This window comes from Glycine max, chromosome 14, assembly GCF_000004515.6.
Source record: "Glycine max cultivar Williams 82 chromosome 14, Glycine_max_v4.0, whole genome shotgun sequence".
In the NCBI taxonomy this organism is placed as follows: Eukaryota; Viridiplantae; Streptophyta; class Magnoliopsida; order Fabales; family Fabaceae; genus Glycine; species Glycine max.
This window is the reverse complement of record NC_038250.2, coordinates 19,794,053-19,811,908: the sequence shown is the minus strand read 5'-3', so window position 1 is coordinate 19,811,908 and position 17,856 is coordinate 19,794,053. Positions and strand designations below refer to the sequence as shown.

General features: G+C 37.2%; 1 protein-coding gene across 1 annotated transcript; it reads right to left on the bottom strand.

The window, feature by feature from the left end:
• Window positions 1-16,152: 16,152 nt before the first annotated feature.
• On the bottom strand, window positions 16,153-17,197 carry LOC102665848 (importin-5-like). Its single transcript, XM_041008922.1, has 3 exons — window positions 16,739-17,197; window positions 16,512-16,586; window positions 16,153-16,407 (listed from the first exon to the last, which is right to left on the bottom strand). The coding sequence occupies exons 1-3, from the start codon at window positions 16,871-16,873 to the stop codon at window positions 16,228-16,230; spliced, it is 390 nt and encodes a 129-aa protein (XP_040864856.1). The 5' UTR covers window positions 16,874-17,197; the 3' UTR covers window positions 16,153-16,227.
• Between the last annotated feature and the right edge of the window lie 659 nt (window positions 17,198-17,856).

The window sequence follows — 17,856 nt, the reverse complement described above, 5'->3', positions numbered from 1 at the left end:
AAGCTTTCATCTAGCCAAGATTATACAAAGGTATTACAAAAGAACCTAACGATTCCTAATTATATGGGCCATCAAATCTATCATGTGCTGACAGTAATTGATTAGCCCATGAATCTCCTCGGGGGCAGTACACACTTCGGCCATGGCTTTTGCTTTGGCCAACAGACGTGGGAGGTCTTGACTTCCATTCAAGGTCAAGGTGAACCTATCCATCCACATAGTCGCTTCTTGATGCAACGCATCAATCACCCTTCCTCTTGCTTCTTTTTCGGCATACACTTGTGCAAAATCCTCCACTAGCTTTTGTTCATGGGCCATGGACTGGTTCAATTCTTCCTTGTATCGCCCTATGATAGCTAACATGCTTTGTTCCGTGGTTTCCAAGTGTTGAGCCAAGCTCCTTTTGGACCTCGCGCAAGCAACTAACTCTTCTTTTAAGATCATGCCATGCACCCGTGACCGATCTCTCTCCTCTCTTCGGAGCTTGAGCTCATTGTTGCTACCCCATAATGCTCCTCGGAATTTTTCTCGGCCATGTTCCTCCTTGCGGGCCCTTTTGGTTTCTTGTTCAAGAGCTCTTGCAGTGGCCGCGTTTTCCTCTTGTAACTCGGTGCACTCCTTCCGGATGTGTGTAGCAGCTGATTTGAACTTCTCTTTGGCGAGTCTCACCTTCCCTAGCTCTAACTTTAGAGCTCGGACTTCTTCATCTTCCTCCGGAGCTTCGAAGTTCTCCTCATCGACAACTTTCAATTTGGAGAGCCAATCTAAGCCCCGCGTGTGAATTCTTAGCCATCCATGATAACCTCCGATGACGCCGTTTCGGATGCCTCTAAGCTCCTTGTCTTTCCTCAACGGACTCCAACACGCCTTGTGGATTCTTTGTATAACCTTGAGACCTTGCGCGCCTAGATCCCTCACAAGGAAAGGCGTGAGACTTTCTTCGGTCGGTGCTCCCCTCATGGGATAACCTAACTGTCTTATGGCGAGTGCGGGATTATAATTAATACAACCCCTAGTCCCTATCAGTGGAACATTAGGATAGTCCCCACACGAGAAAAGAACTCCTTCCTTGCCTTCCTTCCAACGAGGAAACCAATTGATCGTGCTGCCCCCTATCCCAGCCAAATGTTGGTCCCAATCGACTCTTCCTTTTTCGGCGCATGAGCGATAGCTTTGAAGCGGACACGGGTGTCTCGTGTCTTGTCGGAAAAGGTGTGAAGTCAACCACACACAGAGAGCGGGTAAACAACAGACAATTCGTACACTGTTTTTCTCACACCTCCGGTCAAAGGTATCGAACAAATCCGCCAAGATAGCTACCACTGGACTTTCCTCGCTATGGTGATATGCGAGGAAAGCATCAATGGTGGCTAAGTCTACCAAGCCGTCAACGTTCGGAAAGAGGACAACCCCAAAAATCAGCAAAGCTAAAACATCCGTAAACGGCCCCCACTTCTCTTGGCTTGCCATATCCCTTGCCTTGTCTTCCAAGTATTTCTGAGGCAGGCCCACTACGCCATTCCGAATTTGCTTCATGCGATCCAACTCTTTTGCCGAATCTCCAATCACAGCTGCAACCTTGCTCAAGGAAGGAAGAAAGCCGGAGAAAAGATACGGTTTTCTCCCCCCGAGAGGGCATCCTAATATCTCTTCAAACTCCTCAATAGTTGGCACCATTTGGAAGTCCCCAAACGTGAAACACCTCAACGGATGGTCATAGTATTGGGCGAGGGATACGACAGCTTCCGTAAATACCTCCGCTGCGGCCAAATCTAGGATCTTCCTGTACACTTTGCGGAAGGCTTGCCTTTGGAGGGGTCCCATCAATCGTCCAAATTCCTTGAGGCTAGTGACATCTAGACTTTTAAACTTGACTTGATAAAACCTTTTGCCGTTTTGACTTGTCCCCATCATTTTACCTAAAAAAGGGGTGGATCAAGACTCCGACATGAATGATGCAATGCATATGCATGAAACGGAAAGAAAACAACACAAAGGGGTAACTCACACATACGAGACCGCAGAGATCCAATTTTAATGCTACGTTTTGAGCATGATGGCGCCTCAACGTAGCATTAAAAAGGTTACGTATTAACTCCAAAGAAAAAAACATTACTAACAAGAACTATAAACCAAAATATGCATGAGAAAGAATGGCATAGGAGCGTGTTTGCTCTTTGCCCTTATTTGGGAACTTATAGGACAATATCTAGGGGCCTCTAATAACTATTTCCCCAACCATTCATAACTCACACGACTGTTTTCTAGAGGTATCATCACTCAAGATAATAATATTGTGGCGGTATGGAATACCAGCAACAACACATTATAAAGAGAGAAAGCTCTAGACGAGGTTTCACTATTATCAAGCAAGTTGGAGACCTAGCATGATGATAGATTCACCTCCACTCCTTAAATTCCCATGAACCTGGGTGTAGGGCCCCTTTTTTTTTACTCAAACCCGTGGGTGCTTAGAATGCAGTGTAAAGAATGCAAAATAGACAACAGTTATTTACATTTTACACAGTTCAACAAATGCACACACAAAGTTCACAATTCCACAATTCCTAAAATAGGCCTAACTCACAAAAATAGTCCCCAGTGGAGTCGCCAACTGTCGCAACGTGCCCTTCGCGGGCGAGCGAGGGCGAGGCTCGTGGGTGCGCTTCCCAAAGGAGGAAAGATGCGCGGAGTCGCCACCAACATTTATTTGTGGAAAACGTCGGAAAAACCGAAGGAAACCGATCAAAATGAAAATTCTAAGTTCGGGAGTTGTATTTACGCTTGAGGAAGGTATTAGCACCTCTTACGTTTGTCTCGAAGGACAACAGCCTATTTTTTTTAGAATTGTGGAAATTGTGTTACCTTAACTTTTATTTCTACGTACCCTCCTTTGGAGAGGAAATCAGACCTACGTAGTTCTTTCTTAAGCGTGAATCAAGTGATTCTTTTTACTTGAAAGGTGATCATTTTAAGGCATTGGACCTTAAAAATGATCCATTTTACTTGGTAAGAAAACTGAGATGATAAACTTTCAAAACCCTATTTTTTGTGGACGAGCTTGACTAGGCGAGTTGATTTTAGCCTTAGTTTCACTTTAGTTATTAGTCAATTCAATTAAGAATGAGAAATCCCAAAGAGAAAACGTCCGATTGATCTCTCGCTTTTATTTTACTAAAAGGTATTTTTTTATTATTATATTATTATTTTACCTCTTTTTTGATTTCCAACGTGGTTACGGCACGACCGAACGATCGAAATTCATTTTAACCAAAATTAACGGATTATACAATTCAAACGATCGGTGGAAATTTATTTTATTTTTAGATTAGGTGAGAAATGACTTAAATAAATGGCTTAAGCACGTCAAAAAGGGGTATAAAAAGTAAATGAAAACGAGAATGAAAATACATGAAACACAATGTGGACCACCACCGGTACATATAATGAATTGAAAAGCTTGGTTTGAGGTACTTACCCGTTGAAGACTGAAGAAAACGAAGAACGAACGATGGATCTTGAAGAACGGTCGAGAATCTTCGCGTAATTACTCACGGAAACGTTACGAAAACGTTACGGAAGCGCCTCGGCTTGGATTTTCTTCACGGAAACAATTTTCCTAAGCAAATTCGAAAGAGAGAGAAGTGCCTAAGGGGCTGAACCCTTTTCTTCTTCACTTCTTCCCCTATTTATAGCAAAATAGGGGAGAAGCTTGCCGCCCAGCTCGCCCAGGCGAGCTCAGCTCGCCCAGGCGAGCTAGGTTGCTTCCTCCAGAAGCAACAGCCTTCTGGAGGAATCTTCTGGAGGGCCCAAGTGGGCCTGGTTGCTATTTACACCCCCCTTTTTACTAAATGCACCCCCCATTTTCTATTTTTTGTAATTATTTTTCCGTAACGTTACGAAACTTTACGAATTTCGTAACGATACTTATTTTTTCTTCCGCAAGGTTATGAACCCTTACGAATTTCGTAACGATACTTATTTTTTCTTCCGCAAGGTTACGAACCCTTACGAATTATGTATTTACTCTTTTTTAGCTTTCGAAGAAGTTATGGAAACTTTTGGATTGCGCAAAAACACCTCTTTTCGACTTCCGCCACATTATGGAATTTCACGGATCGCGCAAGCCTGCTTCCTTTAGATTTCTGAGACGTCTCGGGACTTCATTTATTATGCAACAAAGGATGCCAAGTATCTCAAAGCGGCTAACCAAAGATTGCATGTCATCAAGTAATAATCTCCGGACGAAATTAGGGTATGACAGTATCAGAGCTTCATTCTTGTATAAAGTTTAGAAGCTTCAAGAAAAAAGATGGCCTCAGCAAACTCCTTATTTCCAGAAGGGAATTCTATCAATAGACCTCCAATCTTTAATGGAGAGGGTTACCATTACTGGAAAACCCGAATGCAAATTTTTATTGAGGCAATAGATCTAAATATTTGGGAAGCCATAGAAATAGGGCCTTATATACCCACCACAGTGGAAAGAGTTTCAATAGATGGTAGTTCATCAAGTGAAAGCATAACTATAGAAAAACCTAGAGATAGATGGTCTGAAGAGGATAGAAAACGAGTACAATACAACTTAAAAGCCAAAAATATAATAACATCTGCCCTGGGAATGGATGAATATTTCAGGGTTTCAAATTGTAAGAGTGCTATGGAAATGTGGGACACTCTTCGATTAACACATGAAGGAACTACAGATGTTAAAAGATCTAGGATAAATGCACTAACTCATGAGTATGAATTATTTAGAATGAATGCAAATGAAAATATTCAAAGCATGCAAAAGAGATTTACACATATAGTAAATCTACTAGCAGCCTTAGGAAAAGAATTTCAAAATGAGGATCTCATAAACAAGGTGTTAAGATGTTTAAGTAGAGAATGGCAACCCAAAGTAACGGCCATTTCTGAATCAAGAGATTTATCTAACATGTCCCTTGCCACTCTATTTGGAAAGTTGTAGGAACACGAGATGGAATTATTGAGATTACACCAACATGAAGAAAATGACAAGAAAAAGAAAGGAATTGCTCTTAAAGCATCATCTTCAATTCAAGAAGAAAGTGATCAGGATAATGATCCAGATGATGATGATGATCTAAGTCTTTTTGTAAGAAGATTCAATAAGTTTCTTAAAATAAGAGGAAATCAGAGGCGACCCAATTTTAAATCAAAGAGAAGGACAGAAAATTCATCCTCTACTCTAAAATGCTTTGAATGCAATCAACCTGGACATCTGAGGGTTGATTGTCCCATCTTCAAGAAAAAGATGGAAAAATCTGAAAAGAAAAATCATAGTGAAAAGAAACTGAAGAAAGCATACATCACATGGGATGAAAATGATATGGAATCCTCTGAAGATTCTGAAAATGAAGAGATAAATCTCTGCCTTATGGCTAAAAGTTACGAAAGTGATGAAGAGGTAACATCTTCGAATAACTTATCTATTTCTTTTGATGAATTGCAAGATGCATTTGCTGATCTGCATAAAGAGTCAATTAAACTTGCAAAATTAGTTTCATCTTCAAAGAAAACAATTTCAAATTTAGAAAATGAGATTTCGAAATTAAACAAAGAATTAGATCTTCTTAGAAATGAAGTCTCAATTTCTAAAACAAATGAAAAAGTTAATATCTCCACTATTTCTGACAAGAAAATATCAGATTCTTGTAGTTGTTGTGATAAATATGTAAAAGAAATTAAAGAGTTGAAGAATTCACTTGCAAAATTTTCATATAGTAAAAATAATTTAGATGTTATATTAAGTAAACAAAGATATGTGTCTAATAAAAATGGACTAGAGTATAAATCTGATAAACAACAAAAGTTTCATAAAAACTTTTCCACTTCCACACAAAAATGTAATTCTAATTCTATCACTTGTTTTTACTGTGGAAGAAGAGGACATGGCATATCAACTTGCTACTTCAAGAAAAATTACAGTAACATTAAAATGATATGGGTCCCAAAAGGATCCTCAGTTTATACTAACATACAAGGACCCGATAAAATTTGGGTACCTAAGTCAAAAACTTAATTATGCAGGTATCTTTGAGAAAGAAGTGGTACATAGATAGCGGATGCTCAAAACATATGACTGGAGATGCATCAAATTTTACACATATCTCTCCAAAGAAAAGCGGGCATGTAACATATGGTGACAACAACAAAGGTAGAATCCTTGGAGTGGGTAAAATAGGTACAAATTCTTCAAACTCCATTGAAAATGTTCTACTTGTTGAAGGACTTAAGTATAGCCTGCTTAGCGTTAGTCAACTATGTGACAAAGGCTATCTAGTATCATTTGATTCTCAGAAATGTCTTATAGAACATAAGCATGACATTAATATAAAGTATATAGGACATAGAGTCAATAATGTTTACATGATAGACTTAAGCATAAAACAAGAAAACAATCATTGCTTTCTTAGTAAAGATGAAGATCCATGGTTATGGCATAAAAGAATTGCTCACATAAACATGGATCACTTAAATAAATTAATTTCAAAAGATTTAGTAGTTGGTTTGCCTAAATTGAAATTTGAAAAAGATAAACTATGTGATGCATGTCAAAAGGGCAAACAAACAAGAGTCTCATTCAAACCTAAAAATGTTGTTTCAACCACTCAACCCTTACAATTGTTGCATATGGATTTATTTGGTCCATCTAGAACCATGAGTTTTGGAGGAAATTACTATGCTCTAGTTATAGTTGATGATTTCTCTAGATATACTTGGACATTATTTATTACACATAAAAGTGATTCATTCCAAGCATTTAGAAAACTTGCTAAAATCATACAAAACAAGAAAAATCTCAAGATTGCAACCATTAGAAGTGATCATGGGGGTGAATTTGAAAATAAAGATTTTGAATTATTTTGTGATGAACATGGTATTGAACATAATTTTTCTGCACCAAGAACCCCTCAACAAAATGGAGTTGTTGAGAGGAAAAATAGGTCATTGGAAGAAATTGCAAGAACTTTATTAAATGATACTTTTCTTCCAAAGTATTTTTGGGCTGAAGCGGTCAATACTGCATGTTACATCATGAATAGGGCCTTAATAAGACCTATTTTAAAGAAAACCCCATATGAGTTATTTAATGGTAGAAAACCTAATATTTCTCATCTACATGTTTTTGGTTGCAAATGCTTTGTGCTCAATAATGGAAAAGATAATCTAGGAAAATTTGATGCAAAATCTGATGAAGGTATTTTTCTTGGATATTCATTACAAAGCAAAGCATATAGGATATATAATAAAAGAACTATGAATGTCAAGGAATCCATTCATGTTACCTTTGATGAATCTAATGCTATCTTGTCAAGAAAGAATATGCTAGATGATATTGCAGATTCTTTAGAACATATGAATATTGATGAACAAGATTCCAAAGGAAATGATAAAGGAAACAATGAAAATCCTCCAGAAGAAGTCAAATCCAATGATGAACTTCCAAGAGAATGGAAAGCTTCAAGAGATCATCCCCTCGACAACATTATTGGTGATATCTCAAAAGGGGTAACAACTAGACATTCTCTTAAAGATTTATGCAATAATATGACTTTTGTATCTATGATTGAACCTAAAAATATAAAAGAAGCCATAGTAGATGATAACTGGATCATTGCCATGCAAGAAGAACTGAACCAATTTGAAAGAAACAATGTGTGGAAATGATTAGAAAAACCTTAAAATTATCCTGTTATAGGAACAAAATGGGTTTTTAGAAATAAATTAGATGAACATGGTATAATTATTAGAAATAAAGCCAGGTTAGTAGCAAAAGGATACAATCAAGAAGAAGGAATAGACTATGAAGAAACATATGCTCCTGTTGCAAGATTAGAAGCCATTAGAATGCTTTTGGCATATGCATCCATAATGGATTTTAAACTTTATCAAATGGATGTTAAGAGTGCCTTTCTAAATGGCTTAATTCAAGAAGAGGTATATGTTGAACAACCCCCTGGTTTTGAAATTCCTGATAAACCAAACCATGTTTATAAATTACAAAAGGCTCTTTATGGTTTGAAACAAGCCCCTAGGGCGTGGTATGAATGCTTAAGCAATTTTCTTCTAGAAAAAGAATTCTCTAGAGGTAAAGTGGATACCACATTGTTCATAAAGAGAAAGCATAATGATATTTTGTTGGTTCAAATATATGTTGATGATATAATTTTTGGATCCACTAATGATTCATTGTGCAAGGAGTTTTCCCTTGATATGCAAAGTGAATTTGAAATGTCAATGATGGGAGAACTAAAGTACTTTCTGGGATTACAAATCAAGCAAACTCAAGAAGGCATATTCATCAATCAATCCAAGTACTGCAAGGAATTGATCAAAAGATTTGGGATGGATAGTGCAAAACACATGTTCACACCTATGAGCACTAGTTGTTACTTAGATAAAGATGAATCTGGTCAATCTATAGAGATGAAACAATATCGAGGTATGATCGGATCTCTTCTCTATTTATCTGCTAGTAGGCCTGATATTATGTTTAGTGTATGCATGTGTGCTAGGTTTCAATCCAACCCCAAACAATCACTTTTGAGTGCAGTTAAGAGAATCATGAGATATCTATTAGGTACAATAAATTTAGGATTATGGTATCCTAAGAACTCAACATGTAACTTAATAGGATATCTGATTCTGACTTTGCCGGATCTAAAACTGATAGAAAAAGCACAAGTGGAACTTGTCAATTCATTGGATCCGCTCTTGTCTCATGGCATAGTAAGAAACAAAATAGTGTTGCTTTGTCCACTGCTAAAGCGGAATATATTTCTGCCGGCAGTTGTTGTGCATAGATTTTATGGATGAAGCAACAATTATCTGACTATGGTATCCTTCTTGATCGTATACCTATTAGGTGTGATAACACTAGTGCCATAAATCTATCCAAAAACCCAGTTCAACACTCTAGAACTAAACATATAGAGATTAGACACCACTTTCTTAGAGATCATGTCCTAAAGGGAGATTGTGTATTAGAGTTTGTTGATACTAAGAATCAACTTGCTGATATTTTCACAAAACCTCTCCCCAAGGAAGTGTTCTTCTCTATTAGAAGAGAATTAGGTCTCTTAGATGTAAGAGATTTAGAAAAATAGGGATTGATTGGTTGATTGGTTGATTGATTGATTGATTTACTCTTATTTATTGTTTGAAGATTAATTTGTTTGTTTGATCTTGTTTGAATTCTTGTTTTTATGATATAATTTATGATTTCTTGTGTATATAATAATTGAATGATTGAATTTAGTGTATTAGTAGTGAAAATTAATCATATAGGATGTATTTTAGCATAAACATAGATATTCTCTTAAGAAACTAGCCTAGGATAGGTTCTGGTAATCGATTACCATTTAGTGTAATCGATTACACTAGAACAGATGGCCTGTAATCGATTACAGTATTCATGTAATCGATTACCAGTAGGCTGCCTCCTCCTGTAATCGATTACCATTACTTGTAATCGATTACCACGCGTCCTGCTCTATAAATATCACGTTTTCAGAAATCTCCTGCGCAGCCCCTTCCTCCTTGCGCCGTACCTCCATTCCCAAACCTCCAAACCTTCCTATCTCACTCATTTCTTCATCAAATCGACTCCCGTAAAGTGCAATCTTCTTCTTTTTCATTTTTCTTTTGATTTCACCGATTAAAATCTACAAAAACTCCCTCAAATGGCAGAATCGTCAAAGAAACGAAAGGGTTCTTCCGCCTCCACTTCTGCTTCAAGAGCTCATCGTTCTGGAGCCACTAGCGCATGCACAGCACCAATTCCACCCTCATTGTCCTCTTCCCCAGTGTTTTCTTTCGACGAACAGCAGAAACGGTACTCCAATCTTTTCTCATCTCGTTCCATTATCGACCCTAAGTTTATTGATATGGAATTCTTTTCTGCTGAAACCTTTGATTGCATTCAAGCCTTTCAGAACTTAGGTCTTCTACCTTTTATGTCATTACAATTGCCTATTTATCCTGAATTGGTTAAAGCTTTTTATTGTAATCTTGAAATTCAGGACAGCACTCTGATTTCTGAAATTTTTGGGATAAAAATGGTCATTGACCAATCCCTTTTCCATGACTTAACCAAATTACCCAGTGACGGTGTACCATTTGAAGGTACACTGAATGACGACTGGAAATTTGATTTCTCTGCCCATGATGCCCGCCAGTTGGTTTGCACCAACAATGCGGATATGACCGGACGTCTTCTTGCCGGGTCATTGGCTTTTGAAAGCCGCATCCTTCACTATTTAATTGTGCGTATTTTGCTTCCACGGTCTTCCAACCTTGCCCAGGTTTCTGAGGAAGATCTAATTATCATGTGGGCCTTTCATACAGGGCGTCAACTTGACTGGGCACACTTAGTCAGATATCGCATGCATAAGGCATTGCGATTAAATGCTCCACTACCATATCCACAGCTTGTCACTCTCTTTTTCCGCCATTTTCAAATTCCTCTTGATTCTGAACCTTACGTTCCAATCAAGAGATCCTTTTTAATTGGTGCTGCTGTGATTGCTTCTTTTGGTTACCGCAAAGAGCATGATGGCTCTTGGGTCAAAAAGGGTGCTCCACCCGCTGATGATGAAGGCAACCTACCAGTTGAAGATAATTCCTCTCTTCTTCGAAAGCTTTTGGAAAAGTTCGATGGTCTTCAGACTTTTGTTGGTGACAAGTTTGATACTATGGAATTGCAAGTCGACATGCGGTTTGATGCCATGGAATCAAGGATCACCAAAGTTGAAGAAGATGTCTCCTTCATCCGTACTTGCTTTGATCCACCACCACCGCCTCCATCATCCTCTTAGCTTATATGTTATTATTAAGACTAAGTATTATTAGTGGTTAAGTATTATTAGTACTTCTCTCCTTTTTTCTTCCTTCAATTTTGTGCTCCCCCCTCTCTCTTTCTCTCCCTTTTTTTTTCCTCCATTGAAGCACCCTCTCCAAGCTTCTTATCCAAGGCTCATCTTAGTGGTGAAGCTCCTTCTTCCATGGCTTATTCCCTAGTGGATGGCGTCTCCTCTCACCTTTTCTCCTTTGTCTTCCGTTGCATCTCCATGGTGGAAAATTACCATTAAAGGACCTCATTGAAGCTCAAAGATGCAGCCTCCATAGAAGCCCCACAAGCAAGCTTCCATCAAGTGGTAATCAGAGCACAAGAGCTTCAAGTAGGTGCTCCTTAAACCTCCATTAATTTTTTTGCTTTACCTTCTCTTCCATTGTTGTTTCTTCATTTTTTCTCCATGTATCTCCTCACATATCTTGTGATAAATGTTTTTAACATGGTTCTTTAGAGTTTCCACCGATTAAACTTGCTATAGAAGCTAGATTTGATTTTCTATGGTTCAAATTTCTTGTTCTTGTTCTTGAACCATGAATTGTGTTGAGTTTAGGTTCCTCTGAGTTTTGTCTTGTTATTTTTTGTGGCTGAAACCTAAACCATAAAATTCTTACAAAAATATTAAAGTAGAAGAAAACCTCAAAAATCTAGAGTGACTTGTTCACCTATTGTAGTTTTGTCATAGAAGTCATGTCTAGTCATGAAACTTGTCACATTAGATTTCTTATGTTGTGCTGAATTTTATTTTCTTGTTTCTTTGTCTAACTCATTTGTTCATGAGTGTATGAAATTCTTTTAGCCTATTATTTGATTTGAGTCAAATCTTTCATGTTAATTAGTCCTTAACATGTTCATGCAAAATTCTTAGAGAGTCTTTGATTGTGAACCTTTTCTTGAACTTTTAGGTTTCCTTATGATTGTGTCTATTGTGAATTTGAGTTTTGGTGATTGAATTGCTGGCTGAAATGTTGATCCTAAGTGAATATTGAACTTCTAAAACTGTGGTAAAAAATTCTAGTGAGTTCAACATACATAAGAGGGTTGAAAGTAAGCCCAAGGCAATCAATATACCATGCTTAAAAAAAATCGCTGGTGCTGGCAGCTTGGACATACAAACTTGTAAAAATTACTGAGAATTGGTTACTTCGAATTTTGAGCTGAAATTTTTACAGAATTTTCTAGACATCTGGAAAAAAGTTTTAAAAAAAGAAACAATTGATTTGGATCAAAGGAAAAAATACTAAAAATTACACAAGTTGGCAGAAAAATCAGTATCCAGAAAAAAAAGTGAAAGGGAAGTGTGCTTGTTCTTTTGGCTCAAAATTTATTCTATAATTGGTGCCTATGTTATACCAATCTTAGTTTGGCAATTTCAATTGAAAATTACTGTGAAAACAAGTGCCAAAGCTAGAGGTTTGTTGAGTCTTTTTTTTTCAGTTTTTTTACTCTACTCTAGAGCCATTCTAAGTTTCTCTTTGAGTCCTAGCTTGCTTCTATGTCCTTTTCATTGCTTTAATTGTTGAATAATCCTTGAAAAATTGTCTTGTTAAAACTCCATTGGTTTAGCTTTTATTTCATTTTTTTTTGTCTTTGGTTATTGCTTGTCTCTTTGTTTCCTTGTTTGTGGGTTGCCATATAGGGAATTGGAAGGAGGATTGGTGCCATCCCTTGAAGAATTTGAGTCCAGAAGCAAGGGGCCAACCACCTTAAGAGCTATTGGACTAAGAAGCACTCCAAATTGAGTGAATCACCAAAGAGAGAACAACCACCAAAATTGAGGACCGTTTTGTAATTTTGTAATTTGCAATTTACATACCTTCATTGCTTTCAAGTTTTGTAACAAAAAGGCCTTTCATTGGAAGTGTGTTGGGAGCCTCCAATAGGTTACCAAACTTCCATTTGTGTGTAATAATTTTAGGCAATTTTTTTTTAGGATAGTGAGTGTTTTGTTGGGAACCTTGAATGTGGTCATCCAAACACTCTTAGGATTCGCCTAGTTTACATTTCTTGCTTACTTTCATAGCTTATTTCCTTTACCTTCCATTATCAAACCGCCTAGATAGCTTTCCTTTTACCAATTAGGTTTTTAACTTATCTTTTACACCTCTTTTAGTGTTTATTTGGCTAGATTCAACCATAGTTTCTTTTACCTTTTGTTTTCAAACCTCCAACAAGAAAGAACCACAACTTAGGAACCAACATGAGTCATCATTCATCTAGTGTTAATGGCGAAGGTACTAGTCATAAAGACCCTTTATCTAGAATCTTAGATGAGTTGCGTTCCCACAAGCTATGGAAAGAAAAACAAGAGAGAAAAGAAAAAGGAAAAAAAAGAGTGGACGAAATAAGTCAAGATGAAAGAAAGAAAATAAGAGAGGAAGAAAGAAGAAAAATAATAAAAGAAATGAAAAGAGAAAAACATACCTCCTATAGTAGTCATAACTCTTGCAAGAGCCTAAGTGAAGAACTTCGTGACTATTACGAAGGAAGGCATAGGTCACATCTTAGACCTCACTCCCATAGAAGAGAAAAGGAAAGAAAGCCTCAAGAGGCTAACATTAACCTCTCATACTTCCATGGGAAGGACAATGTAGAGGCTAACTTAGATTGGGAAATAAGGGTAGAGCAACAACTTAAAAACAAGTATTCTTCAAAAATCTTATAGCTCTCACTCTTATCCAAAGAAAGACCAAGGTCAAGGCATCTTAGGGGTGACACCTTCTAAGCCCAAAGATGATAAGGGGAAGACAATAGAAAAGCAAGCCCCTAAGGTTAGTAAGCAAGAGAAAACTAGCTCTATAAAGTGCTTTAAATGTCTTGGAAGAGGACACATTACTTCTCAATGCCCCACCACAAAAACCATGATTATGAGGGGCCAAGACATTTATAGTAGCCAGGATGAGGCTACTACTTCACCTTCCTCTAGTGAAAGTGAAAAAGCAAAAGGGGAAGAATCTAGTGAAGAAATCTACCCCCAAGAAGAAGGACAACCATTAGTGGTTAAAGAGAAGTGTAAGGAGGTAAGTGTCTCCTCCAAGAGTTTAGCTAAGAAGGAAACTCATTTTACAATAAAGACAAACATTAACGAAACTTTCCCTCTTAGACAACCTCCACATTTTCTCTTTTGTAAAAAGGCACTTGCTAGCAATGCCACACCTCTTGGGCTTGAGTTTATTCCTCAAGTAAAGAAGTTGTTGGATGAGGGTTTGGTTCGCAAGAGCTTAAATCCTTGTGCTTTGTTGGTGCCCAAAATAGGTATTATTAGGCACCAAGTCCCTAAAATAGGTGGTATGATGAATGTTTTGAGTGGTGCAACACTCTTTTGTAAAATCACTCATGCACCCAACATCTTCATGATTTGTGTACATAGGGACGCATTAGGTAGGTTTGTTCTTATTTTTAGTTTCAATACAAACTTAGGTACTCATATGCGACACCTTAGGTTTGTCATACTTTTTGGTAGGAATAATCAATATGAAAATACAGAAAAAGGTATGTTTTATTGCATTACTTTTCTTAATTTTTCAAATAGTGATCAAGGGGTTCCTATGAACCCTAAGAGAATAAAGGTCATTCCTGAGTGGCCCACTCCACTAAGTATAAGAAAAATTTGGGGCTTCCATGACTTAACAAACTTTTACAAATGGTTTGTCCCATATTTTTCTATACGTGTAGCACCACTCATTGAGTTGGTGAGAAACCATGTTCTTTCATGGGAAGATGCCCAGGAAATGGGTTTTCAAACCTTACCTTACTTCAACATACCAAACACCACTAATACATATGTTTTTTTTCTTTTTACAGGTGTTGCGGGAAGGAGCCCAGAGTATGAAGAACCTTGGGATTTGAGGTCAAATCCTTTCCAAGGTGGAGGAAATGATGCTATCCTACCCCGCAAGGGCATTGGGTAGAAGACTCCAAGTAGATTGGGCTAGAGATCCAAGGGAAGGCCCTAGGGTTCTCATGAGCCTTAGGGTAGATTTCGAGCCCATGGGCTAAGTATGAGCCCGCTTATCTTTTTAAATATTAGAATAGGTATTTCCTTTGTCTGGGCCTTGTATTTTGACCATTCTAGTAGTATAGGGTTTTAGCCTTGTATTTCGGGGCATTTTGAGTAGTTTTTGTAGTAAGGACTTTTTTTTGTATTTTCATGTTTTTTGTCATGGGGGTGAGCTTAGCTATTATAGGGGGTGTGTAGCTAAGCTCTAGCTTCTCATCTCAAGGAGGTGAGCTTAGCTATTAGAGATGTATGTGTAGCTAAGCTCAATCTTCTTTAGGAATCTTCTTAAGGAAGCTTCTCAAGGAGGTGAGCTTAGTTATGAGAGGGGTGTGTGTAGTTAAGCTCTAGCTTCTCAAGGAAGTTTTCTCAAGAAAGCTTCTCAAGGAAGCTACCTAGTCTATAAATAGAAGCATGTGTAACACTTGTTGTAACTTTGATGAATGAGAGTCTTGTGAGACACAACTCAAAGTTCAACTTCTCTCCCTTTTTCTTCCATCAATTTCATGCTCCCCCCTTTCTCTTTCTCTCCCTCTTTCTTTTCCTCCATTGAAGCATCCTCTCCAAGATTCTTATCCAAGGCTCATCTTGGTTGTGAAGCTCCTTCTTCCATGGCTTATTCCCTAGTGGATGGCGCCGCCTCTTACCTCTTCTCCTTTGTCTTCCACTGCATCTCGAGGGTGGAAAATCACCATTAAAGGACCTCATTGAAGCTCAAAGATCCAGCCTCCATAGAAGCCCCACAAGCAAGCTTCCATCACTTTTATCCCCAATTGTAATTGTTTCAATGATAAAAAGAAGAACAACCAGATACAAAAGTATTTAAAAACAAAACCAAAATATCCATCGGTATAATCCATATCTACTTCTTCTTCATTTTCAGATCTAAAAATTGCAACTCCCTTTTCCTCTATGCTTATTCCCTTTTTTCTTCACATATGAGAATGAGAGGCCATATAATGCATGGAATTACTTTTGCTTATAATTTAAGCCCAAGATGCCATGAGAGTTGAGAGACCACACCACATGTTCTACAAATTAGGCTGAAAACAACTCCTTGAAACCTAAAAAGTATTTAACTAAAAAAGCATGCCTATGGACAACTATAAAGGATCTAATACATGGAAGTATTGACAATGATAGTCATACAAATATAAATAAATAAAAGAAGCAATATGTAGCTCACATTATCTCAAATGGACAAAATAATTTTTTTTTGGAAATAAAGACAGATGTAGATTGAAGCTCAAATACAAGGAAGGACAACCCAAAGAAATGAAATGAAGAAAAAATTGAATATTAAATCATGTCATGCCATGGATATCAATCAATTATGACAATGACATCAAATTCAGTAACAATAACTGAAAGGGCACCTGTCATCATCTTCATCAAATTCAGTATCAGAATCCGCTGATGTAATAATGGTCACATTGGGCTTAAGTTGTGCAGACTGGAGCAAAGGAGGCATCACAAAACCCATATATGGGAGAAAATCCTGCCCAAGGCACTTGCAAAGCCGTGCCCATGCCAGAAAGCATGGCATCCAAGTGAAAATTTGAGATTTGTAAGAATTTTAACTAAATGACAAAATAAATATATATTTCCAAGTTGATGCTTGTAAAAAGACCATACTTGTAACATGTAACTTGCAGTTGGATCATCAACATCCAGTTGAGATTGTTGCAGTGACATCAAGACATCCATGACCTAGTAAAGGAAAAAATGAAAACTATATACTAGCACACTGAAAGTAAACAATGAGTAAAGGAAAGAAAATATAAAAATTACTACTTCCAGCAATACATATGAATTTAAAAAGAAACACAAGAAACAACACTCTGAACTAAATTAAAATCCACCTGTTTGGCATCATCCCTGAACTTCTCCTTTCCAACGGCCATTCCTACCAAACTAATGCACTCCATTGCTTTGGCTCGAAGCATACGATTAGATTTATCATTTGCGTTCACCAAAATAGCTTTTAAGTATGGCATCACAGCGTCATAATACTTCTGAAATTGCACCTGTTAACATGGCATTTCATGTATTAAGTATAAAACTTAAAAGCATTGTCATTACTATGGAGAATATTGGCTACATAAAGCACCTCTGAAGAATCTGCAACAGATGCTAAGGCTGTCAAAGCCCCTTCTTGAACCATTTGCTTCCCATTCTAGAACATGGGCAACAAAAGAAAATATAACTACATATTTAAACACTAATAATTGGAAATGCATAAAATAGGAAGCATGCATGTCAAAATATTTATTATTGAGTAATTATAAAGCACTTCACAACAATGGATTGAACAAAATTTATCGGAGGCTTACCATTATGAAAAAAAAATTACAAACCCAAGTGCATGATTTGTTTAGCTCAAAAGATATTAAGCAATTATTCATTCAAAAACAAAAAACTCCTAAACATGCTCGAAGGCTTACATTGCACTAACCAAAATCCAATTAAGATTAAAAAAAATTAAATATAGGGCAAATGCAGTTCCACTTGGAGAATAAAAAAAGAAGCCAAGGAGAATCCATAAAGAGCTAATTCCTTCAAACCAAGATGTCCAATCAAGGAAAACACCATATGATCTCTAGAAAGATATTATTATCCAAATATTCTACAATTTTCTTGCCAGCTAGATATCAAACAAAAATCAAATACCTGTAGGAGTACCAAAAGTTTGCTCACTATCCCATCTAAGTAACGTGTTAGGATATCTGGGGTACAATTCTCAGTGAAATTTAGCACTGCAGAAGCAGCATGGGCCTGCAACATACAAGTCAAAAATGATGGAGCATATTAATGAGTTTCTGAATGTAAATGAAACGAGTTATCAAAGATCAAGAAAATAAAGATTCATATTTACACTGACAGAAGTCCAAAAAATAATGGCACTAAACAACAGATCCATCAACTATGAAGACAGACTTTTGGGGTAGAAGAACTCTAATATCTCAAAGAAACTACTCAT

Coding starts and splice junctions, on each gene's coding strand:
- LOC102665848 (XM_041008922.1), bottom strand. CDS start 16,873: ATGCCATACTTAAAAGCTATTTTGGTGAACGCAAATGATAAATCTAAT. Junction 16,587..16,738: donor TCAGGGATGATGCCAAACAG/GTGGATTTTAAT, acceptor TTCCTTTACTAG/GTCATGGATGTCTTGATGTC. Junction 16,408..16,511: donor CTGCAAGTTACATGTTACAA/GTATGGTCTTTT, acceptor CCATGCTTTCTG/GCATGGGCACGGCTTTGCAA.